Source organism: Ammospiza caudacuta, chromosome 6, assembly GCF_027887145.1.
Source record: "Ammospiza caudacuta isolate bAmmCau1 chromosome 6, bAmmCau1.pri, whole genome shotgun sequence".
NCBI lineage: Eukaryota > Metazoa > Chordata > Aves > Passeriformes > Passerellidae > Ammospiza > Ammospiza caudacuta.
Genome location: NC_080598.1, coordinates 45,161,181 through 45,188,215, shown reverse-complemented (window position 1 = coordinate 45,188,215; position 27,035 = coordinate 45,161,181). Strand labels below are relative to the sequence as shown.

At 43.7% G+C, this 27,035-nt stretch overlaps 1 protein-coding gene across 7 annotated transcripts in view; it reads right to left on the bottom strand.

Annotated features, from left to right (window-relative positions):
* NRXN3 (neurexin 3) overlaps nucleotides 1-27,035 on the bottom strand; it is a 908,017-nt gene that overhangs the window by 338,290 nt on the left and 542,692 nt on the right. For 3 of the 7 annotated variants that reach the window (XM_058806345.1, XM_058806346.1, XM_058806343.1), the window contains exon 1: nucleotides 14,403-14,646. The exons of the other annotated variants lie outside the window; for them this stretch is intronic. In XM_058806345.1, the coding sequence (XP_058662328.1) occupies nucleotides 14,403-14,646 (244 nt within the window). Of the gene's footprint in view, nucleotides 1-14,402; nucleotides 14,647-27,035 lie in introns of those variants that run through there. 7 annotated transcript variants of the gene reach the window in all.

The window sequence follows — 27,035 nt, the reverse complement described above, 5'->3', positions numbered from 1 at the left end:
AGAATTACAACATACAATAAATTATTATTGCTATCCCCAGCCCTTTTAGAAGTATCAAATTTTAGTTTTTAAAATCTTTCTTTGAAACAGTTTTGATGAACTCCCTTGAGGATCAGGGCTAATAGGTTAGAGTGGTTATTTGTGAAAAATGTTCTCCCCCTGTTAACTGGATGTTTCTATTTACTGAGTGTCTGGGTGAGTTTGCCATGGTATATGGCAGGTTTCTGTTTTCCCCAGCTTTGGTTCCATGAGGACCTCTGCAAGCACAGGATGACTTTGCCACACTGATTAATAGGTTGGACCATACATGTGTTAAACCCAGGGCTCTGGACTGCTTACTGTGAGTGATGTTTTACTATGGCAAGTACAGAAGCCAGGCAACCTGGCTTGGTTTCATTAAATGAATTTTGTTTCTGGGGATGAATTTGGTAAGATTTGTTGCAGAAGTAGTCTGAGTACAGGCATTGCAAGGAAGGAAAGAGTTTTGGGAAAACATCCTTTAATGATATTAGTTTTCTTGTAGAAAACTAATGGTGCTAGGCCATAAGCAGATGGATACGTGTGTGTGTGTGTGTGTGTGTGTGTGTGTGTGTGTGTACAGAAAAGGGGTTGTATTACCATTATTTCGCATCAGGTTCTTGGGTGTTTCACAAAAGGATATGACCAATCTCTCCCAAGCAGTAACTGTTTAAAGAAGTTACTTGGACTGATCTCTGGATTCCTTGGAATAGCCAGTTCAACATTTTTAGCTTTTTGGGGTTTTGTCCATACGGAAAAAAAATTTTTAAAAATCTATTTACTTTTAAAAATTTTAAAAGTAAATAGATGGGACAGTTCTTTATTCTCTGTACCCTACTCTACTCACATCATATGTTACAACAACAAATGGAAATCCTTTCTGCCCAGGTCATAAGTTCCCTTTTCTGGAATCCCTTTTCTGTGGCTGAGCCTGCCAACTGCTAGACAAATACAAGAGATCAATAAAGATTTTCATTTGAAGTTGGCACAATGTACAGTTGAGGCTGAAACTGGGATCCTCAGGTCAGAGCTACTTCTTTAGCTAGGCAGGTACAGGCTGGGACAGCAAGGGAGCTGCTGTGACCTGCAGCCAGCTGAGAGCCCAGGGCCAGCACAACAGACTCCTCTTCATGCCAAATGTCTTCTGGTTTCTAATGGTGAAAGTAAGACCAGGCTGGTTATGCCTCCCAAGACTAGGAAATATTTCAACTCCCCATTACCACCTGGGAGTTCAGAATATGCAAGGGTCAAAGCTCTGATTTTGTCTAGAGCGACAGCAGAAGGCAGGGCTAAACCATGACCCACAGCCACTAGCTGATGTTTCCAGACTCCTTGCTCAGACTCCTCTGCCTCTCTCCCTGTGGGATACTCACGTGGAAGCTGCTCTCTGGGAGATTTACACTAGTTTAGATGAAAACACTGAATAGAAAGGTCTTATTTCTATGCACCACGGACTGTAACTAAAACACTGTGAGTCCATGACAGCTGCTGTTTGACACTGGACACAACAGGCTTAATGTCACAGTTTGGAGGCAGAAGAGAAAATATTTCTGGCAGTATTTAACGTGGCTGAGGTTATTACAAGACACAAATGCAAACAAAAAAACAAAACCAGGTTTTCTGCAATACAATGTGTAGTTGCATCTCTCAAACACACATCATACTTTTAGTCTTCAGAAATCCATGATGCAGGTTGCTATTAGGAAGAAAAAAAGGTACGATACTGTAATTCTTGTGTAGCAAGCTAAATATTTCAGGAAGACACGGACAAGAACTGTACCAACTATCTACCCACAAACCGTATTTTTTCTAAGGAAAAAAGTAAGCATTTTAGACATATTAGACTAAAATTACATGGAGGGATTAATTATGATGGTCAATGCTTCCTGGTAATGTCAAACTAATTATACAGGGGCCTCCCTTCCCTGTGTATGTGTTTGAGCAAAGAAATCCTAGACAGGAACACAACCATGCCACCATGCAAGAGCAATGTGAAAGGAGCACTGGATCAGATGCCACCAATGCCAGGTTGTACTGTCAGCTTTGACTTTGTGCACAGCCACATTAAGATAACCTAAATTCTATTAACCTCTAAAACCTTTTAGGTGCCTCCAATCAGGCACCTGATAACCTGGACTGAAGTGACAGAAAGCAGTAAACCCTGGGATTTCAGCAGAACTCGAGCTGTTTAAATGTGGCAACAGTTTCTGACTCAGCAAACTGCTTTGCCTCTCCACGTCCCATTTTCTCATCTTAGAATAAGAAATACAAAAATTGGTTGCTTGCCCTCCATCAGTGCTGTGATGGTCTAAGAAGCTGCATAAAATGCTTTGAGATGGCAATTTAAAAATAGCTAAGGAAAAAGTTAGCAAAAGAAAAAGACTTACTAATACAGAACAGCATATGAAATATTATAACCATGACAAAACTACAGTGAGTCCCCTTCTCAGTTCTTTACAGCATAAGGTGATCACCATTTGTGAGGTCAAGGAAAAAAAAATACAACCCTCCCTTGGGATATACAATTAAACATATCAAAGAGGTTATTTGCGTCCATCTGTAGCATCTGGCACTGGCCACAGTCGAGAGACAGAATACCAGAGCAGATGGACCAGTGTATACAGAAATTCTTATGACCTTCTGTGATTAATTTCTTCCTTCAGGTTGGATATGTCTCTTCAAATTGTGTATCAACATCTACCCAAAACTGGTGCTGACATATCATTGATTGTACTGTGAATTTATCTGCAGCTCAGCATTCTGGGACAGTTTAGTCCCTTGCTTACCTCAACTCTAAAGCGGAATTTCTTTATCAGTGAATTTCTACATTCACTCACACATTTTCCAAGCCTTGTCCTCAGAGATTTCTGACAGAGTCCATGACTCAACCGTAAATTGAACCAAAAATCCTTTTTAGTTCTTGAATCTTTGCTACTGTAAGACTGTAACCTACAAAACTATAGACTATAAGACTCCAAATGATTTTCTAATAGTACACTCTTGTCCATGAATTTATAGACCCTAGGTTTGCATGGCAGGATCCTAAAACTTGCCCACAAATTCTTTTGGAATGATTGCACTGTTTTCCTGTGATCTATGCAAAGACATGCAAAGCAAGGGTGAAGTAAAACAGCAAAGAAAACAGAAAACTCTTTTACAAGACTCACCCATTGCAATTTTTTTTTGTTTGAGGACCATGTAGATAAGAATAATCAATTATTTTTAATCCTTATTTATAAACTATTTCTTTTACAAATAATTAGAAATCATTAGCACTGCAGTATAAAATGATGACATTGCAATATTACAATACATCAGGGACTTTGTTGCCATATTTTAAGCTTCTTGACTAACTAGGACCTCTGTAAACATGGTCAAGTTAAACTACACAAACACCAGGGATTGAATCATGTTCTCTAGTAGGTGCCCTTGAAACCAGGAATCCAAATAGCTTATAGAAAAGGGTTGATGTAGAATGGTTGCTCAGGCAGTGAAATGGGATAAAAGAAAGAACTCCTGCAGATATGACTGCTTTGTCTCTACATGGTATTTAGAGGGAAATACTCTCCACACACAGCCCCTAGCCCTTTCCTGATCCTGAACTCAGCTCCCTTATGGACATGAACTAAGCATCACCCCAAACCTTGGCAGAAATCTAAAAACCAGACACTGCTTCTGAAGAGAAGCAAGTTTCCCCAAGGAGAAATCCTGCACATATCCCAATGTACACATGGAGGGGTGCCCTGGCAAAAATGCCCACTATTCAAGCACTGCATTTGAACAAACTGCTCCTCTTAGAGTCTTGTGTAGCAGAGGAGCACAGACAGGGCAAGCACACACCCAGAGGCACCACTGCTGACTGCCATACAGCCCTGCCTTCACCTGGGCCTGTCCTAGTGACCTTCTTAGCAACTCAAATAAAGCACTGCACAGCTCTCCTCTTGCCAAGCAGCAGCAGAATCCACCCTTTCTCCCTCCACAAAAAAAATGTGCCTTAAGTCTTTAGACTGACAGACATTAAGTTAAATTTATTAATGTCTTGTTCTAGATATTGATAAGACAACTTCAAAAACACATGGTGGGAGAAAAAAAAAAGAAAGCTGAATGGGTGATTCAATCATCACAGTAACTGGACTTCTGAAACATAGAATACTCCAAAGTCTAGATTCAGGGTCAAAAAAGTGTGTGGCTAAAAGGGCACTGTACATTGAACACCAGCAGCTCAGGGCTCTGCTGGACAAGATGCATATCCCACAGCCTTCTTCAGAGCACTTGAAACTCCAGCTCAGATGAAGAGCCAACAGGGCAACCCCTTTGCTGAGCTCTGATACTGCTCGTTCCTGTCCTGTTTATTTGGTGTATTTTTTCCTCTAGCTTCAAATTGCCTGTCTCTTTTCTTGAGTATAACTTGGGTCTTTAATGGCTCTTCTAACGCTTCCCTCCTTTACTTCTGATTAAAGAGAAAGAAAGAATGGGAACAAATTTACACTTCAACTTAATTTCCATCTTCCTCCTCTTTTCTCCTTCCCCTCCTCTGTCCCTTGATTGCTGAAATAACCTCAATAATTTTGTTCATGATTTTTGATAAAATGAATTGATTGAACAGTTGCAGACAAAATCTAACTTGTGACAGAAGCAGAAGACAGCCACCAAGGACAATGAAAGTAGAGGTTGGGGTATACAGTCAGCTTTTGGGTCACTGGTCTAAAAAATCCCCTCAGATTTCTAAAACCAGCAAAGAGAAATGCATGTCCACAATGCTCCTTGAAGCAGTAAGTGAAACTATCTCCAGCAGTAGGAGCTTCTCTCACAAAGAAAGGACTGAAACAAAACACTGCATCTAACCACACACAGCCCTGGCATTTCCCATGCTTCTGACAATGTATTCTTAGGATGAGAATCAGTATTTCTCTGCAGAACTGGCTTTCTAAAAAAGGCACCTATGCTTCTCAGGACTTCTTCTAAGGAGAGTACCAGAGCCATGCCACTGTGATGTTCCTTAAACTCCAAGGACCAGGTATGCTGGCTGAAGGTTGAAGATACCTTTCCAGAACATTGGGGGGGAAAAGTAACAACACAGTTCTTCTCCTTTCATATGTGTTATGTCAGGATCTAACAAGATTTTAAAAAATCATGTTAGTTTTGCACTAGAGCGCAGAGAAACAGAATCACCTGGCAATGTATGATTCACCATCCAGTATATCAAGGTAAGCCAGGAGTAGAGCTAGGGAACATGTTTGGAGGTTATCTTCAGTTCTGCTCCATGCTGTTGCTGAGGAAAAACCTCTTCAGCACTGCTCATTAACAGCTGGAATATGGCTTCAATGACATCAATGAACAAATTTCACACCAAGGAATGCACAAAGGGCTCAGTTTCAATCGTTTTTCAAACAGTTATCAAGTATTAATTAGACCAGTAGGGGAGGCTGCTCATTTTGCCAGTGTATATTTCCTAATGACTGAGCCAGGAAAAGTAGCCAAGTATATGGCTTGTTAAGTAGAAATTAACCTGCCTGAAATAACAATTACCTGAACTGAAATAAGCTTTGATACACACCACTGGCAGAATTTGCCACCCTGCCATCTGAGCAGAATTTGCCACGTTGATATTTGGTTACAAGATATATTCTTTTGACATGAAGCAAATGCACCTCAATTCTGAAGGACAGGCACCCACATCACCTTATTCTGTTCCAGCCTACTGCAATCCTGACATGTTCATAGTCCTGGTGTCAGAAAAATAAGTTACAAGGCAAATGGATGTTTGTAGGGCACAGACACTTTTTGTCTCCAGATTCTCCATGAAAAAAAAGTTTGAAAATAAGATAGTAAGAATTCTCTGCTCTGTTTCTCTTCTTCAAGCCTCTATAAGGTGCTGAATACATTTCTCAAGGAAAATTAATTTCTTTGTCTTTTCCTTGCCTCTAATAAACTGCCTCTGAATGCATGAGGGCACAGGAAAGAGAGCAGGCTCCATGGTGAGATAATAAAAAGTGAAAAGGCATTCAAAGCCATCAGTATCTTCCAAACTTACACTGACAGAAATATGCTGGACTGTAGACAGGGGAGCAAGATCAGGGAAACTTAGAATAGCTTTGGCATTCACTACTAAGCTACAAAGAAAAGATGACATTGGGGGAGCAGAGGTCATGCTACAGAGAGGTTACACAAGCACATGACTAGATGTAGGCCACGTAAACTGAGGATCACTCTAGGTCCTATCCAGGCCACCATCATTCCTAAACACTGTACTCAGTGAACATCAGTGAATGACAAACTCTCCTGTGAAAGCACAGAACATCACCATGATCAGTAGCATAAGCAGAATATGAGAAAAGCTGAGATGAGCTACTATTAGAAAAGTAAATCAAGAAAAAATAAAGGAAAGAGAAAAATGTCAGGTTTCAACCCACTGTTTCCACTTTCATTTCATCAGATACTAAAAGATCAACAGTGCTTGTAAGTAAGCAAACATGCCTATATGACTGCAAGCTCCAAGAGTCCTTGGAGTGGAACTGTCCCACATGATCTTCCTATCTCAGGAAATCACAAAACCTGAAGGTTTTAATGCAATAAACACAGGAATTCCTGTGTTATTATGTGTTAAATCAGACAGTGCAAATCTTCCCAGAGTAGAAGCCAAGTAGAGACATTGGGAGAACATATTTTCTATGTGTAGTCCAGTCAATGTAACACCCAAATAATATTAACCAGGTCCTTCTTTATTCCTTTTCTTTTTTCTATTTTTTTAAATTCTCTTATTCAGAAACACTAGAATTTCTTCAACAATTTCAGGTCTATTGTATCTTTTATGTGTTCTCTCCCTTAACCATCCTGTATTTGACTTCCCAACACTACTCAGGGAATTTCCATACTCTGCTGCTTTGTCCGCATGCTCACGGTTGAAGTCCTTACCAAAAGAGGAGGACTTCTGTGCACTGAAACATTGGTAGCTGAGACAGCAAACACACAGAACCAGCTGGACAGAAATATTTCCAGATGTTACTCCTGTAAAGTCTCCACTGGCTGGATTATTAAGCAAACCAGCTGGAGCGGGAGCAGCAGGCTTCTGTAACTGCAAGATCCAGCCATGACAGGAAGCCATGAAAACCAATACTGGGCAGTGCAGTAGATGAGCTAGGAAACAGAGTTCACCAACCATGTCCAGAAAGTCAGTTCTTTCATGCAGCACAACTTTGAAGATTGAACTTTTTGAAAAAAATCCAAACTTCACCTCCCCGCCCCTTCCTATAATTTGATCCTCTTAATTTAGAGTAATAATCTTCCAATAATTTGATCTGGTTAATCCATATTAATAATCTTCCAGTAATTTGACCTGATTAATATGCTGAATTTATTCTAAATTCAAAATCAAGTTCCAAGGACAGCATAGAAACTGATTCCCTCTGAAGTTATTAAATGGAGCCTGCTGACTAAACTGATGGTACTCTCTTCCTGAGCTCTCTGGAAAACAAAGTCTTCCCTCACTCTTTACCACGTGGTATTCACAGAATAAGTGAAGGATCTTTTTTTAGCAATATTTTTATGTGTTTCTGATTCATTCACCCTGTTCCTTGATCTTCTGCACACACAAGACCCTCTGTAGATTGTAAAATACTTCCCTCTCTTCTGCCCTCCAGCATCAAGAATGCAAGAAGATGAAAGATGCAAAACTAAAAGATGATAAAGTAAACTTTAGCACTGGATCAATTTAGTAATGTCCTTTATCAGCCTCACTATTCATGCTTTGCAACCACTATAGCTCACACTAACTTCATTTTCATCTTAATACACCATACATAAAAGCAGCCTAAATATACATCCCCAGATATAAAGCGTATAATCTGTAAACTACAGGAACAGGCAGATCATTTCCATTAGTTTCTTATGTAGCAAAAACCACAATTTACACCCAAAGCATATAATTATATTCAAATTCTAAAAGACAGTTTCGGAAGTACTTTAAATTCATAGTTTGGGGGAAAGTCACTCAGGGATGTAAGAAGTTGTTTTAATGTGCAAAAACAACACACACACAGAATGCAAGAGAAGTAACACTCAGGAGTGGTGAGAGAGCCATGGTGAATCACAGGTCCCTTGCTCCAGCAGCTCCCTGGAGTTTGACATAGCCAGCACTCTGCTAAAATGCTCTCCTGCTCCTTCAGAAACACCAGTGCTGGGATTTAGCACTAGAGCCTGTCCAGGCTTTAAAGCCAAAAGGGATAACACTGCTAGGATCTGTGTTCAGAATCTGAAGGTTTCTGGCTTGTCCTTCTAGAGGAGATACAAGCAGACTGCTCTTTTAAGGTTCTCTGACATCTAAATCCCAAGAGGACTACTGGGGTTTCATTCATTTCTGTGGATCCCTGCCAGGGATCTCAAAGCACACAGATGCACCAGAACTGCTCATCTCACCTAGATGAAAAAATGGTTTTCTCTTAATTTCGCAGATGAGGAAAACAAGTCAGAAAGTAAAGTAATGTCTTGCCAAGGTCCTACAACAAATCAGATCCATCGGACAACTGCACGTCGTCTGGTGTGTCTTGGTGTACAGAGGTTACACGTAAGACATGAAAACTTTTTTTCTTTCTTTTTTTTTTTGCTAGTACAAATGACCTTCCATAGTTATCAAAGACCACCAGGACAGCGAGGGCAAAAACAAACAAGAAAACCAACCAACCAATGCCCAAAATAAGGCAGCCAATCAGCACAGGACTGTCATCCTGGGCAACTACACAGAGAGCTGGTCTTGTTAAGGCACAGCACATACATAGAAAAGAAAAAAAACAGAAGAATGGTCATCCTTTGCACTTCCCAGACAAAACTTCAAAACTACTCCTTGCACCAGGAAGCTCCAGCTCTTTATTTGGTTACCTCCTGTATGGGAAACCATCACCAGCTGGAGACTATTACGTTCTTGTCAGTATTGCCACATAACATGACCTAGGTGCATTTTCCTTCTTCTAGTGAGATGTGTAAGGAATTTGGAGCTCCCAGCAGCACAGTAAATAATAATCCAGTGGCTGTCATAATACTGTTCAAGCACATATTTTCATGCCATGGCAAAACAAGAGAAAGAAAAAGAAAACAAGAAAAACTAGCCAGTATTATTAGGAGAAAAACTCATATATTTTTAAATGTAGAAACATTATAAAAGGTAACATTGTCGTTCTGCATTATTGTGACTGCATAGCTGATGTCACATAACCATATATTCTTTACAACATCAATACCTATACAAAGCATACAGCAGGATCTTTCGTCTGTCTTTGAAATGTAGTCACCTCTACAGAAAAATGTGGCAGTTCCTTGAAAAGTCAGGGCTGTATTATCCAAAAGCAGAAACAATAAAGAAAAGAAACCTCTCTCCAGTCTAAATTGCAAAGGAAATACAAGGAGGAAGAAAGCCCTGATCTAATTCTGACTAGGACTAGCATTGTCCCTTTTGCAAAATGTGCTATGAGATACTGGGCAAGCACAACATTGCTTTTAGAGGCAGCTTTTTTACATGTTTTAAGAAACTATACCTTCAACAGAATAGGTCTGAGCAACGTTTCAAAGAGTACAGAGACATTTATTAAATAAGACTAACAGGGTCCAACAACCATAAGATCATTGGGATCTCCTAAAAACAAGTACCAGGTGAACAGACTTTACCATTAGTTTTGGAGATCAATGCCAACTATCCCAAATTGAGAACAGTTAATACAGTGCACAGAATGAGAAGTCAAAGCACCTGATCAGAAATTGTTTCACAGAAAAGCATGCAAAGGATAACTCAAATAGCAAGCTCATTTTGAGGAAACAGCCTTTGTACATACCAGATTTTTTCTGTATTCAACTACGGAAACTGTGCTTTCTCAGAAGAGCTACAGAGTCAGCACAGGGAGGGAAAAGCCCAGCTATGATCACTTAAAACTCCAAGTGAGTCAGTTTGGATGCTTTGATTTCTGGATAGCCAGCTTGAGATAATTTAAGAAGACTTTCTTTAAAAATAATTAATCATTGTTAACATCTCCTTGGAAAGGAATGTAAACATTCAGGCATACACAAGCACTAGTCTTTGCCAAAAATTAGGCTTCATTGTTGATAGGAGAACAAAGGCAAGCCACAGAAAGTAGACAGACTACTAGCATTTCACCTTTGCAGAACTTAATTGCAACCTTAATTTCAGCTCTGAGTGAAGTTAATTTTGCTGGATCGCTGACTGCTTTGCATAGAGCGATTTTTTTCCATTTTTTAAAAACTACCAATCTTGGCTCAAAATAATCTCCTGGTGAAGGAGGAATGGGAAAGGTCCTGCTTTGTACTGGAGAATGGGCAGTGCCAAGGATGGGGAATCTGTTTCCTCTCATAAGGAAAAGGCAGGATTGCAAGAACATACAATCTTGAGATGAGGAACAGGTCACACTGGATGAGCAGCAAGGACATATGTATTCTAAAAAAGGGTGCACTGCTAGAGCTGTGCGTGGCAATCTTTGACACTGCTTGGCAGAATACCTGCCTATCTTATGGAAACACTCTCTTGATTTGTCCAAGCATTCACTCTCGTTTGCTAATTTTAAAAAACACATAAGAGAAGGAAATGTTTCATATAATTAACAGAATGTCTAAGAATTGATTCAGGCCTGACAGTTATACCCACAAGATCTGGTGATTGCTCACTACCAAGTCCTCACAACTGACTTACACTTTTTCCTAAGACTAGTGCAACAGCCCAGGCTAGCCTAGGCTCCACAAAGTGAAAACGAAGAGAAACTATCCTGTGCCCAGCACTGCTCCCACAGCTGCAGAGCAGTCCCTGCAGCCAGGGGCAACCAAGGCATCACACATCACCTCCGAGCACCTCTGCTCCACAGCCATTAAGGACAGCCAGAGAACAAACAGCCAGAGGAGGAAAAGAGAAAGTAAATTAATTAATTCATCACTAAGACCAAACAGACACAAAATCCCTTCATTTTATCTGTCAACCAGAGGCACTCATTATTCATCAGCTGAGGCCACGAGGATTGGAAAGAAGGGCTGTGAAGTCACTGCTGCAGGCTCCGGTAAAGCAGCTGACCCAGCACGGCGGTGAACAGCCCAGGGGAGACAGGAGGATTCAGCACATGTGAACTTTCAATAAACACTGCCCCAACTTTGTTCCTCCCTCTGTTTCACAAGCCCCTAGTGAAACAAAAAGGAATCAAGGGTTTCCCTCCCTATTATTCAGGGATAAACATTCTGCTAGTCTAGGAAGGTCCTCACATGGAAAAAAGATTTGTTCTAACTTGCTGAAGTTCCCTGCCTGGCCAGGCTCACTCCTCAGCTGAGAAGGAGGTAAATCTGTTAGAAAGACTTTCTCCTTGAGAAGATGTGCTGTGCCAAGTTTTGCACTTGCAGGTTGCAGCCCAACTACCATAAAGCACCAGCTGGGTGATTTCAGAATTAACTCCTGTAACACCAGCACAGCAGTGACTGCCAGATCTGGGTCCGGTCCTGCTCAAGGTAAGCCACAAGAAGGTCTCCACTGATTTTAAAGGAGCACTAAGACACAGGCTCCAAACAAGTGCTCACTGCTCATGAGACATTTATTTTTCCTCTGTGCTAGATATTAATTTGCTTCTTCAAACAGATTGAAATCCACTGGGATGTAGGAGGAAAAAAGGAAAATATGTTTAAATACAAGACTGAGTCCCAGTGGTCAGCACTGTGGGGCTGGAAGACAACACAGCAGGGTGGCAATGATCCTGATATGATTCCTTCCAAAACCAGTATTAATGTAGTCACTAAGCAGGGCAGCAATCAGAATGAATTTATTTCTCTAGAGAAAAAACAAATTATCAAAATCCCAGGAAACACAGGGAGTGCACAGCCTCTTTGGAATCTGACTCCTCAACGCTGTTACAGATCCAAGTTCCAAGGGTCTCTGTTGTGCAACAGTGAAAGAACACACAAAAATAAACCATGCATGTTTCCAAGACCAGCTGTCTTTGTGGTCTCTTCTTCCTCTCTCAATCTGCCCACCTCATTCACCCTCGTATTCGTGGCCAAAGGAGGTTTTTATGATAGCTTTGCTACAAGGCATGATGAGGAAAGAAAAAAAAAAAATCCCACAAAAAACCAAACCACTAACATTGACTTATGCATTAACCTCAGCTCCCTGAATTCTCTATTTCCCTTGATTCCTTTCTGCAATGGGGACACCAAAAAAATGCCTGTTTCTCACTGAAGCTGATAACTGCTTTTGATCCTGACTCTTAAATGAGGCTTTGCTTGACTTTCAGGGCAGATGGAAATGCCATCAAGGAGAAAAGAGCTATCATTTCTTGACCACGAAACACACTGTAGACTTTCACACAGACTACTGCCTGACTTTAACAGCACAGCCAAACACTATCACATTTTGTGACATCCTTCTCTCCTTTCTTCACAAGTGACCTACAAGCCAGACTTTGCTATCCCCTTTCATCACAGAACTAAGCTACAAAAGCTGGGGGGTTGAAAACCTTTTTGGGCAGTGACTGGCTGATCCCTCATATTTCTTGTTTTAGCACAACAGGGACTCTCTCACATGGTCCTCGAGCATTGCTACAAATAACAGGGCTCCTGCTGCTAGTGATTAATAACCCATAACTGAGTTTCACATGGGTGGTGCTTAACAGATGGTCTCAATGTCTGGCATGGCATTGAGTCCCTTCCCATGTGGGGCCTGAATGTTTCTCTTGCATTTTAGGATGGATTTGAACTTTGGAGCAGAAGTGGGAGTTTGATAGGCTGAAAGGATAGTGCCACTTGTGTATGCAGAAATGGCTGAACACCTCCCACTCAACCTACTGCACCCAGTGCCACTTCAGTCCTGAGCCCTGGCCTCTGCAGCACGGTGCTGTTCTGCAGTGCCCTGGGCTCCCCCTCCCGCACTGCCACAGCATCATGACCTACCTTGCAGAGCTCCCTGTCACCCTCTCCCAATGCCCTCCAGCAGCTCTGCCAGGGCACCTCCTGCTAGCACAGCCCTGCTCCGCTGGTGCTCAGCTGTGACCTGCAGCATCTGCCTCCTGGCTGTGTTCCTGAGCCCTTTCCCCCTCCAGCGCTCCTTGCCTCAGACCTGCAATACCAAGCCTCTTCCACAGCTCTGCCAACGTACCTAGAGATCTCACTGGAGCTCCATTCATCGCTGTGCCATTTGAACCCTTCAGACTGCTCTGCTGGTCGTCTGAGCACTTATCTGTCCTCCAGTGCTCCAGGTTTCAATATCCTGGTAACCCTGACACAGCCCTGCCAGCATATCCCCATAGTCTCTGCTGCAGCCATGTCATGTGGCACCAACTGTGCCAGGGCTCTTCCTTCCTTCCCTTCCCTCTCCTTCAAAGCGTGCCTATGCTTCATTTCTGATACCGGTTCTTCCTCTTCTTGCCCTGCACCAATGTGAATCTCTAGGTGAATACTCCTATGATGGAAGGCCAGACCTGACCCTGACCTGCAGCCCTGCAGGGAAAGGCCCAGGCCTTGGCCTGCCGGCCTCTCCCAGCTGATTTGACTGAAAACAGGAGCTAAGGGAAAAGGACAGCAGACAGGAGAAGGTGGAGATGAGGAAAAGCCCCCATGCCTGACAGGCCTAGGCCAACTCCTGTCAGGGTAGGAAGACTTGAGAGAGCTGGTTAAGAGGCTGTGTTCGTCCAGCCGCTGAGCATTGCTCAGCAATTCAGGGGCACGACGCTGGCCCTCTCACTCTCTCGGCATCTCTTTAGACACTCTCTTCCCCTTCTCCCTTGCTACCAGAGTGAAAACCTACTCCCTATTATTTCCTGCCCCAGGGTTTCCCAGGAAGACAGTACCAGATACCAAGCAGGAAGCCAGGAGCAGGAACGAGACCTCGCCTTTTCCTTTGTACGCCCCTTCCTCTCCTCACCCAGGAACGCTGCGAGCGCGCAGGCAGGGGAGGAGCGGCGGCAATTCCCCAAGCTCCGGCTGGCCCTCCCGCAGCCGGCCGACCGGAAAACCAGGGTGGCCGGCGGGGAAGCTGCGCTGCTGCAATGACCATGCCAGCCGCTGCAAGCCAGGGAGTTACTGCTTCCCCGTGGCAGGATCCCAGCGGGACAGCAGCGGATGCCCTTCCACCGTCACGAGCTGCTCGGCGCTGCCACGGAGCGACCCGAGCCCGTCCCGGGCCCTACCCTCCTGGAGCACAGCGGCCCAGGAAGGTGCCTCTGGAAGGGTGCGTCCTCAGCCCTAGGCTCGGCTCGGGGGCAGGGGAGGAGTGGGGGGTTAATGGAGAGGGGGCAGAAATATGAGGGGCAGGGAGGACCCCCCTCCCCCGGAGACACAGCCATCGTCCCTGCTCCCCCTCTGCTGCTCCAACTGCTCTGCAAAAAGGTTAGAAAGAAACAAGAGCGGGAACCCACCGTGTCCTCCTCGGAGGGAGACAGGGGAGCGGTAGATAGAGATAGGCACAGAGTGGTGCTTGCTGCCGTGGAAGTGATGCTCATACTGAGCCTGAGAAACAGACGAGGAAGAGGAGGCAGAAGAAGCCACGTTAGAGGAACTCCACACAGAGCTGACGATACATCCCCAAAAGAGGGAGCACATCCACAGGGTCCAGGCGGGGCGGCGTCCCGGGCAAATGCTGGGGTCTATTCTCAGGTGCATGGTCAAGGCACAAGACACCTACAGACGGGCAGTCTGAATTCCAGCCAGGGAGAGAGAATAACGTTCATGATGCCAGGGGACCCATGCTAGCAGAAAGGAGTCGCTTCCGAGGCTCTAGGGGTGTGCGTGTGTGCTCAAGAAGAAAAGAGACTGTGTGTGCGAGAGAGCGAGTGCTAGCGGGGAAGGGGAGGGAGGGGGAAGGTTAGTAACCACACAGAGACGAATAAGACGCGCCGTTTCCCAGGGCTGGATCTACTGTGGCAGGAACCCCGCGGCCGTACCGAGCCTCCAGGAGTGCGCAGGAAAGCCGCACATGTCCGCACGAGGGTCCTGTTCAGATTCCTCCAGGAGCACGGGGTCCTTGAGGACTTTTCCCTGCATGCGATTCCTGTCTCTCACTTTGCTGAGAGGGACTATTAAAAACGAAAAAGAAGAAATAAGCCAGGGGACCCAGGTAAATTTTTGATTTTTTTTTTTAATCCAAATTCCGGGGGGTTTCTCTTGCTTCTCCACTAGCAAGTGTTGCAATGCAGAACTGCTAGGACACGCACACGCGCGCACACACACACACACACATAGCAATCTAGATTATCATCCTCCTTCCACCGAATTCAGGCGACCGAGGGCTCAAGCCGATTAACCCTGCGAGGCCGTAGAGCGCATCGCCAGGTCCTCCCGGGCGGGTTGGAGCGGCGGGGCGGGCGGTGCGGTGCGGGCGCGGAGCGAGCGGAGCCGGGGCTGGCTGCGGGCGGGCGGCCGGCGCCAAGTGCGGCCAACTCGGCGGCGCAGGTGAAGCGCAGCCGGGGCGGCCGGGGAAGCGGCTCCGCCAATGGGCGAGCCGCATGCAAATGTCTCGGCGCCGGCGAGCCAATGGGAGCGGCGGCAGCGCTGCGCAGAGGGACTGGCTGGCTCCGGGGAGAGGCGGGGCCGGGGCGCGGCACCGCCCCCGCCATTCATGCGCTCGTGCGGTCCCGCGCGCCCCCGGCCCCGCCTCTCCCCGGAGCCAGCCAGTCCCTCTGCGCAGCGCTGCCGGACCCGGCTCCGGAGCCGCCGCACGGGAACGGAGCCCGGCACCCAGCGGAGCCTGGCACCCAGCGGAGCCCCGAGCGGCCCCGGGCAAACGCGCCCACCGCGTCCGTGCGGGGACGGGACCTCCTCCCGTGCCGCTGTCCCGCTGGGCCCCGAGGGCAGCCGGCGCGGGGAGCCCTCGGCCGCGGCGCGGGAATGGATGCGCTGAAGCGCTGAAGTGCCACCGTCCCGCCGCGCCGCCTGTCCCAGGGCTCGTCCTGCGGCCGCACCTGCTCAGGAGCAAACGAAGAACCAGGAACGATCGCGCTCTTTAAAACTCCCTGCGGCTCTTACCGATTTTTTTTTTTTTTTTAAGGCTCCTGCAACAATAGGTGTAGTCCAAGCAGTAGTATTTGTACTTAATCCTCGGAGAGTGAGGAATGCAACCGGAGTTTGTAGCCCATAAATTAATAAAAAAATGCAGTACCTTTATCTAGTAATTTACTGCCTATCAATTTGCATGGCAAAAATCCCCAGCCACAGTGGGAAAGGCAAGCACCAGGAGTGAAGTGACTTACACTTATGATCACTCAGGGAGTCAATAAGGAGCTTTAGAAAAGGAGCCAGCCAGCCCCAGGACTCACCTCGCACTGCACTGCCTCCTTCCCTTTCATTTATTCATACAAACGAATAAATTGTTTATGACTGTAAGTTTTTTGTTTTCCCATCTAGAGCCGTATTTGTAGGTGTGCAGGCATGCGCCTCTGAAAGCTGCTGTTTGACTCGACTATTCCCTAACACTGAGGAGCTCTGTTTGCTGTCATTGATCTCAATTTGGTACATGTCAGTAACTTCTAATGATCAGCCTGAGTTGCACACCTAATACTATTAATTGAGTCTGATATGCTTGTAATTTATTTTCTAGTAACTTACAGTATAAGTGATCTAAATCAGGGGCTAAAGCATCCAGAAATGCTTTGCTGTTTTGCTGAGTTTAATCAGTGATTGTGAAAAGCAAGAATATTATCTTCACATTTATCTCCCATCTGCCACCTAAGAATCTCAGAGTGCTTTAAAATCTTTTATTAATGAAGCCGTTCAACAGCTTTAGGTATTGCTTTGCCATTCTGTAGATAAGGAAACAGAGGCTCAGTCATGTTGAGCCAGTGAGTGACTGATAGACATGGGAACTGAACAGACACTGAGATTCTCCCTCCCAAGCACTACATGCTGTTTTATAAACTATTTGACTGATTTGGTGGCCATGTGCTGGCCTTAAAACGTGAATATCAGCTTTCCTGACAATGGGACACCCAGGTGGTGACAGGACTGAATACCCTGCAGTGCAGGTGCCTCCTGGATGGCAAGTTTGCAGTGCCACACAGAGGGCACAGAGCAGTTTTATCTGTGCAAAACAACTTTTCCTGGCCTTGAGTTTTGTTGAGGAAACTGAGGTTGCTGCCATACGTGTGGTGGGATATCACATACATAAATATGTACTTGGGGGAAGGGGGGAATGTAACCTGTCATCACACCTTGAAGGGCTGCTGACCCATGAGTCAGCACCCTTGAATCCCTCATCACATAAGTCCTAATTTTCACACAGTCCACAAACAAAGTACTCTGAATAATTTATTGTGTAGTTAAGCTGTAGGGAGCCTGATTTAGGGGAAGAGGGAAAGGACAGGTATTAAATACACATCACTGAGTAGCTGATTTGTAAAATAAAAGAAATCTGAGTGAGTTTCAGACCAGATAATTATAAGCAATGCAACAAAGATCTGCCTCCCATCATCTTACTTTCTGTTTTCTCTGGCTACAGCATTACAAAAAGGACAGAACGTGTCACACATTACAGGATCAGTCAAAGGGGCTACAGGTGCTACAGGTTTAAACACTGAGGACTCAGTGCTGCTTTTCCAGGAGGCGGGGGTGGAAAATTCATCACTTTGTGTGGAAAATATAAATGTTTTAGAAAGTGCAATTCTAGAGATAAGAGCAGGGGAACTGCATGGATACACTCCTTGCCCCTGTCCTGTTACTGAAAGAGAAGAAAACAGAAGAGGTTGTTTCTCTGACTAAACTGTGGTAGCATCCTTCAGCTTTTAATTCCCCTTTAACAGTCCAACAGGCCACATCCTCTTCTCCACACACAATCCTCTGTTCATGCTGCCCACTTACATCTTGGGTTGTTGTGGGAGGCAGAGCCCTCAATGGCCAATAAATTACCAAGCTCAAAAACAAATCACTGCTCCTTTTCCTCATTCAGTCTGCCACCAATCCTTCCCCACATAGAGAGGTACCAGCTTAAGTGCTGGTAGGATATACAAAGGTGAGCATCACTTCAGACTGCCCTGGCCAGAGACAGAAAATGCCTGGATAGTCCATGAACAGGAGAAATAGAGTGGCTGTGTATTGGCCCTCTGATGGGGATGTGCTCTACATTCTGCCTACCAACCTTCCTTTGTTGGAAACCAGTGGTTAAACTGCCTTAGGCAAAAATGAGAAGGGCCAAGAAAACCAAACTCTAGGAGTACACCATAAAAATAAATAATGAAAAAAGGCAAAACCTGTGAAGCTAGCTATAAATACATCACAGGATTCTGGTGACACCATAAAGTACTGGAACTTCACTTTGCCTTGCTTTATGAGATGTCAGTGGATGTATTTACTGCCCTGTAGTTCACAGGTGACTAATTTATTTAGCAGCACCACTGCAGGAAAAGGGCACATTTCAATTGCAGTCTTCCTCTTGGGTGGCAAGGGGAAGTTTATAGTCAGAAGTGAGATTTCAACATTATTCCCATTAGATTTACTTCAGAAGAGGCTGGCTTTGTTGTATTCATATTAGTTTATTTGATCTGGGTAAACATAGTCTTTCTAAATGCTCTTGTCCCTTCAGAACAAAGATGGAACCCCTTAAAAGATAATGGTTTCCATGATATGTTGTGCCCTACAAATATGTCTTTTTCCTACACAGCTGTTTCTTTCACTAAAAGAGCAGAGGGCCACTATAATCTGCAGAAATGAGAAATAATAAAACAATTGTTTCTGAGTTTTAGAATCCCAGAAAGAGACTCAGTCATCTTCAAGCCCAGTAAGGGTTTGTACTCTGCCTTATTTAAAGGAGCAAGTACAACTTTTTCTATGTTTCCTATTAAATCTTAGCTGTTAAATATTTTGTTGCACTCAGAACTGAAAAATCAGTGCTGCTGTAAAATCACAGATATTTTAAACTGGATCCAATGGGGAAAGTTGATTAGCATTTATCAGGGCAGGGTGCCTGCCAGAGAGAGGACAGTTTTGCCTCCACCAGTAGAGGCTAACAAGGTACAGCGTTAGTCAGTGCTTTGGTATATAATAAGGTTAAGAGAATAAGGTCAGCTAGAACAGCCTGTCACCCAGAAGCTTTTGCCAGACTGAACTGCTTCTCTCAAGGTTCAAAACAGTTCCATTATTTTTTGTAATGTACTTTTACAAAACAAGGAGGGTGAAAATATGTCATACATATGATGTTAAAATACAGTTTTAAATAAACTAAACTAAAATAAACCAGAGGGAATTGCATGCTGCAGAGAGCTTAGGACTGGCATATAGACACCTTTGTCTTTAGCAAGCTATTTCAAATTCTGCTGACAACAGCAATGACCAAAAATCTGGTAAATTCCTCAGCACTGCTTGCAGAATTAACTGCTCTGAGACTAGTCCCTGGTGCCCCACTGTCCTTGTCATCACTGTCTCTCTGCAGGCAGCCTCAAGAGGCAGGACCCAGCAGCACCAAAAAATTATCAGTGTTTGCTCATCCAGAGCGAAAGGGGAGGGTTGCGCCAGGACAGGGCTGAGAGCAGGGCACACAGCTGCTGTTATGCAGTACTTTCCTTGTGTGCAGTACTTTTTTGCATACAACCAAGTTGCTGCAGTCTCTGTAGCTCTCAGCTTTATTCCGTATCTGGCAAAAAAAAAAAAAAAAAAAGAAAAAAGAAAAGAAAAAGGAGCAACCTTTTCTCAGGGCTTCTGTGCTTTCCTTTAAAAACCACTAAGTCCAGTTACCTGCAAAAGTTGAAGCATATGTCTTACATGTTACCAGTAACAAAGGTCAGGTATTCTCTTTTCTGCTCAGCTCCAAGGGACCACAGATTGCCAAAAGCAACTAATATAGAAGCTTTAGAGCCTAGTTTTGTTCTCATTTATGTCAGGGTGAATAAACTCAACACAGCCAGTAGATTGACATCAGTGAAGGGAAATCTGACCCTTGGTGTTCATTTGTGAGAAGAAAAATGCAAGTTGATTACAACCAGGTAGTCTGGGCTAGCAGTAAGTTAGCCAAAAGCGATGGTAACCACTGAGACACAAATTCAGTTCTATCAAACATCCAATTTAAGGGCCAAAAATCTCATAAAGTTCAGACTTTCTGACACACTCAGAGTCCTATGTTGGTGGAAATAAGCAAGAACAAGTGCATGGCCACACAAGTACAGCAACATGTCTCTTTTTGATAAGCATTAATCAACTATAATTGGGAAAGAGGCAATGTCAGGATTTGCTAATGCAAATTGACAATAACATGTTAAAATTGCCTGTTTGCTGGCTAATGTGCCAAGGCTGATCCACTGTACTCAGCACTATGCAAACTAACACAAGCTGAGAGTCCCTTCCCTGGAGAGATTGCAGACTTGCTGGAAAGGCACGAGCCAACATATGTCAGAACAGCTTCATGAGCAAACAGTACCTTTTCTTGGCCAAAGTCTGCTAGTCTGCAAACCCATGAGAATGGAAGGCACTGGCAATAGTGCCTTGACACGGGAGTGTCTGTCCCATGCTTTCAGTCCTGAGCATGGGAGCTCTTCACTCCCTCATCACTGGGAATTCTCCTTCACAGAAAGTGCTGCAGAGATACCCCTCACCACCCGCACAAAGCACCAGCAAGCATCCTCTCTCCCAAAGCTGCCTCAAAAATGAGGACAAAATCCTTCTCACACCTCCGATCTCCAGCAAATCAGCAATTATGAATGGGATTTGTGTTAAATAAAGGATGCTCAAGTTTAGTTTATTTCAATCATCATAAGGAGGTTCTGTTATTCAGGTACAAACCATCTTCCCTTCTGTCTCACCAACACTTTAGTTCCTGCCTCTGGGGTACTTCATCAAAGTGGGCTAAGCAGGCTCTAGTCTGCTCTTCAGCCATGTGCTCACAGGCAGACTCTGATCTCACAAGAGACAACTGATCTTCTGTGGCTGCAGAGCTTTTTCCTCCAGGAAGGTTGGAACTGCATCTATCTCTTACTCTCAGTAAAAGCTGGGCTCAATGGCAGCTGCTCAAAGCTTGTCAGGCAGAGAAACAGAACCTGCTTGGACTTCTTGTATCCCTTTCAGCAATGTGACTTTTTATCAAAGGTTTGTTCAGGCTCAGAAAGATTCTAGAAACTAAAAGACTAGCCGAGTTTGAAAAAATCAGAGTTGCCCAGTGTTTGACCTTATATAATTACTAAATTACCAATGAAGAAAAAGAGCTTAACAGTTTAATTTTCTGATCTTTCTTTCACAGTATTCACACTTCTACTACCTAAGTTTCACTAAGTGTATCAGTATAAAATGGTAGTGACCTGTAGAACTGGTTTCCATCATTGATAACAGCCCCCTCTTACACATCTGTGATTTACCCTGATTTTATGTTGAGCAAAATACATCTCTAGCCTAACCCCTAGCAACTGATACTATAGATCCATATGGCTACTACGTTTATGGAAACAAAAAAAATAGGTGTACCTTCTTATGTTTGGAATCAGTGTTGGCAAGTCTCAGGTGAAGGGGAACAGCCTGTTTCCAGCCTAGTGTGAGCCCTGCCTGGGATAACACACTGCTGTGATCCCCTGCCTTCAGTGACTCTTACAGCAGCAGGAGGTTAGATGCACCAGCACATCACAGATGTTGCCCACTGTAATTTTGTCTGTATCTATTCTGCAGATCTAGATCTGGAAGGTCTGCAAGCCGCGCCTTATACACCAGGGCAAATATTAATACTGCAGAACTAACATCTATGTTACAAATTCTTAGTGTGGAACACTTAGCTGGGAAATTATTTTTAAGAGTTCTGAGTTCTAAAATTTAAATATCAGCTGAAATACTAAAGTAGAAAGGCATAGAGAATAGATGGAGCTAAAATATCTGCTGAGATAAATAGGGAACCATTTTAATTTTACCCATGAAAGCAGAAAGAAGACTTATTTTTCCTTTTGCACTCAAAGAAATCTTGTCTGACACAGAAAGAAAAAGCTGGAAATACTGTTGCTCCTTTAAACTCACTTCTGTGCTAATGAAAAGTGAGTTCTCTAATATGCACTGTGCACAGGCTCCCCTCTGCTTCCCTTCTGTCTTCCATCTATCATTTTTGTCTGGCTTTTGCCTGTAATCACCTGTTCAACTCACAGCAATAACTTCCAGGTGACTGCTGTTTGCTGTGGTCATCCAGCCACCAAAAAAAAAAAAAAAAAAGAATTAAAAGCAAAGAAAGATATAGGGGGAAAACCTTTCAATGCTCTGAGTGTCTCACCACCTGACAAAGAGCAAACTGATTCCAGCAGCCAAGCCTCCTTGCGTGGGAGCTGCTGGTAGGTGTAATTTCCTAAGATGTATACCTTGTCAGAATGCAGGAGATGAAAAGAAAAAGAAGGTCAGAGCAGCCAAAGCTAAAAATTTGAAGGACAAAAGAAGATGCTGTGGGGAACAACTCTTCTGCTTTTAACCCTGAAGGAGCCCGTTCTGCATGGTCTGAGTCAAATTACTTACCAGCTAGGTTGTAACAAACAAGAAGCTGTTAGATGGCCTTCCCCATGCCCAAAGGGGACAGCTGTTATTACAGGTGGTGCCTGTGCTACATGACCTGCACAGGTAGTACAAGTATACAGTCCAATTGCTCTCAGCCACAGTGGAAATGAACTTTTCCCCTCCAGGTAACTAGGCTCATAACAGACCAGACAGACCTGAAGAGGTTATATTGTCTCTCTCTCCACCAATGCAGTATAAACTTTGCCTACAACACTCTTGCTAATGTCCCAAGTGCAATGATGAAGAATCAAATCTCTGGAAGCAATATATACCAGCAACTTCGTGAATATATTTTTTCCCCTCCTTCTCAAGATTTGCCATAGTCAAAGAAGTCATGTGTGACATGTATGAACTAGAAACGCATTATTCAGGATATAATTAATCTTAGCTTTCCTTCTGCCCAGGTATAAACATACTAAAATATTGCAACTAACAGCAGTAGATAATATATTGCAACACTCTGATAGTATATATAGGCATCTCACTAAGTATATGAGCAACATGACCACCAAACAGGCAAACAAGACATAGTTATTTGCTCATAGGAGGCCTCCAGGCAACAAAAAGTTGCTACAAAGGACAAGATAAGCATAAGGGATGCAAACAGACAGGCATCCTGCTAACACACAAGAAGCACGTCTGGGGGAAAAAGAACAGGAGAAGCAGCACTGTTGGCAGTTGAAGATCCCATTTTTGGGAGATCAAAATAGCATTAAAGAATCAAGCACATAAAGGGTAATTGGATATGGAAGATGACAAGCCAGCATCACTTCCAACTTCTCTCATCCTTCTCTACTTCTCACTTCTTCTGCAGCTAAAGCAATCAAGAACTGTAGCTGTCAGTGCAAAGTGTAGAGAATCAGCTCTGTGGCACTGTATAGTCACAGTTAATTTAGGACATAAATATTAAAGAACACCAGTTCTGTAGTTTTATATATAAAGCAATAATTAATGATAACATTCGAGAATTAACCACTGGCATTAAGTGTGTTTCTATTCAATGAGTTTAGTTAAATTTTGGTTTAAAGTTCAAAACTGGCCTGATTTACTAGTGTTCTATATGTTCCCTTCCTAGCAATCTCTAATTCCCCAACATACAGTACACACACATTTTCAGTTGCATTATTGAGGTGTTATTTCTTCTCTGTCATCCAAGAAAGATTATTTCCTTCCTCTTTACAGATACTATTTGAAGACTTCTGCTATGTCCCTCCTCCCTAGACTAGGACATTTGCTCTATTGTTCCTTAGAAATCTATGGGGTTTAGACTCTGCTCATGATTGCTGGTTTCCTGGAGACTTTTTCAAAGTATCCACATTTTTCTTGAAGTGCAATGTCCCAGACTGGATGCAGTCCTTCAGATAAAGTCTTATGAGCACTGCATACACAAGAATAATTATTTCATGTATCTTATTGATGATACTCCTTTTTACATTCCCTATAAGGTGTTTGCCCCTCTTGCACAGGAGAGCTCATATTAGCACCCTGCTAGCTACTCCCAGTTATATATTTTGTAACGGAATTATATATTTTTTAATGGAAAATACCACTAAGCCCTGGTCCAGAGGCTCCTAGGCCTTTTGCACTGAGATTTTTAAAAGCTTTTGCAACTTTCAGAAAGTGCAGCTTCGGTCACTGCAGTATTATGCTGAGATGAGTAGTTATACAGCATCAGCTACCTGTTCCCTGCTGATATATGTAATACTTCCAAGGACAGGCCCTGGCTTCAAGGCATGCAATGCACCCACACAAACAAATCAAAGAGATGGAAGCAGAATACACTCTGGGTCCATTTGCAGCAACTCATCAGGGACCTTACTGAGATACTTGGTCTCCAGCAGAGAGGTTCAACAAAAGCACAATAGTGAGAATAAGGAGCACGAACTGCTTTAAAAACATCTCTCTCTTTGTGATGCACCTCCCTCTCCTGTCACTCCCCAGGGTCTCAAACTCCACCTACACAAGCTTCCCCAGAACTGCAGGTCTCCTGAGGCCCCAGCGGTCTCCTTGACTTGTCATATCCTCCAACTCACATGTAATTCAGAGTCTTCATAGTATTCACATGGATGCAAAAAGCCAAGTTCCTCAAACTGAACACTTCCCTTTACCCAGCACTATAGTCTTTGAGCAAAATGGGAGGCAAGGCACCTCACACAACAAAATCCCACTGGAGCTGCAAACACTACCAGAGCCAGTTACCAGTACAGTTACCAGGAGTACAAGGACCTTAAGGACCAGGCAGCCATACAAATTGGGATATGGAAACAAAGGGAAGGAGTAGCAAACTCCCTCAATGAGAGGCTGTATACAACAGATTAGGCATGAACTGCTACCAACATGGATGTACAATCTATTGGACAGAGCAAATAAAAAATCCAGCTACTCATTGTAAAGGGCCAAGGAAAAAAATAAAATCAGCAATGCAGGGGTTACACTTAGATGCATACAAACACATGTGCATGCACAAGAGCACACACATTTCTGCTCTGCTCTCTCCTCTGTAGCCTCTTTATCTCCTCCCCAGCCCATCAGCCCAGGACAGCTACAGAAGAAACAAAAAAGAAAAAAAAAGGAAAATAGTAAAATGCCTGGTATAACCTTGTAGAGGGAACTCACTTGAAGAACCACACTTCTTTACTTCTTCCATCTGAATTTTGAATTGGTCAGACAAAAGCCATCTGCACCCTGAACCAATATATCTCTCAAGTAACTCCTTAAGTTATAATTAGGTCTGCATAGTTTTAATTAGATGCCACATTTCACCCCACCTTGCCATTTTATTAGTCACCTAAAATGAGCACTCAGGATGGCAACACAGTCTGCCACTGACTCGTCCAGGGTACTGGCAGAAGTATGGTGGGTATATGAGGGTGAAACAAATGTGAGTGGTCTTCAGGATGACTAACTGTGAATCATTTTGTTGCTGTCTTTATCTCTGCATTCTGATCTCCTCCTGCACAGAAATCTGAAGGTAGCTATTTTGTGACAGCCCAAGCTACCAAAAAAACCCCAAAGAGACAGAAAGCAGTATGTGATCAACAGAACAAGCAGATATACAGGTGCTCTGTATAACACATTTTCTTGCACTGAGACACTACTTACCCACTACCAGCCCCTACACTAGGTGTTATCACCAGAAACGTTGCAGCAGGCAGATAAAACAAGGGCATCTGATATTCCTGGTTACCTAAAAAATGTTTGTTCTACAAGCAGCAGAACTGCAGAAATAGCTGATTAGGAAATGAGGCTTTATGATTCCCTTTTGTTGTGTTGTGTGTGCCCTCCCCTGTTCACCACAATGCCACCACATGACCTTTGGTTCCCCCTGCATTCTCTCACACTCTCTCCTCTGATGTGCTCTGGTTTTTGTCCTATTTCCTTACTCCACTGTAACACCTTTCATTTCTTTTCCTTCTCATGTCTTGCTTTGGCTGAGAAGGGGTAGTCAGTGTGGATGCAGGTTCAGAGTTGCAAGCCTGCCTGCTAGTGGGCCAGCCCTTACACCTCAGCAGGGATGGGGAACAGGTTTTGGAGGAATTCAGTATCTCTGGGGCTTTAATGCTCCTGTCAAATGTGGTGGCTGCTGTCCAGGCAACCAAAGGGTGATGGTCAAACAGAGGGATTGTAGAAGCATGGTTTCCCCATAAGAGCAGACAGAAATAACACTGCATTTCCACACTTGTACAGAATGGTCCAGAAGGAATCCTTCAAAACTGAGTAATTCTATTCCCCTTTGATCAAGCATTATTCTCCTCTAGAAATGGGAGATTTCATCTGGCACTGGCAGCAGGACCTAGACCAGCTAGACCCCAAAAGGTAGGATGCTGCTCTTCCACACTGCAAACATTGCTTCTGTATCAGAGCCAAACACTGAACAAAGCTTGCACTGGAAAGAGAAATCAATTATCTAATGAAGTTAGAGGAGAGAAGAAAATACTACACAGGCGTAAATTTCAAAACCAGTAGAACAGCACATTTCCAACTTCTGTCAGGGAAACGGGTGGCCTCTGAGGGAAGCCCCAAACTGTCTAATTATTTGTGGGTTCTTTGAAACCCTTTGACCCATCCCCAGAAAGAATGCTGAGCTGTAAAATACTTTTAACAAAATTTTCATCTAAGGAATAAAGCTGTAAAAAACTTCTGTTTTCAACAAAGGATGATCTAATAATTTGTGTTTTGTTTGTTGTTTGTTTTTAGCTTTTTGGGTTTTTTTTTTTTTCCTCAGCAAGCTGTATTGCAGCAAATCACTCTCATTATTGAGTTTTCTCAGGCCACTAGTTACAGGCTGAAAATAATACATATCCAGATGTTTATACAGAGCTTATCATAGCTAAGGTTACATAAATCATGGTAAAATAGGGTTAAAATCACACTAGACAAAGCACTGAGACAACCAGGCAAAAATCCCACTCTATCCAAATGGGACAGCTGGCATTTAGCAGGTATTTTTACCACCATCCATCTTAATTTTTCTCCTTATCTCCCATATTTGTAATGGCCCATCCCACCCTGCACAGTAACACACAGAGGCTCACCCACTCACTCCCATTTCTTCT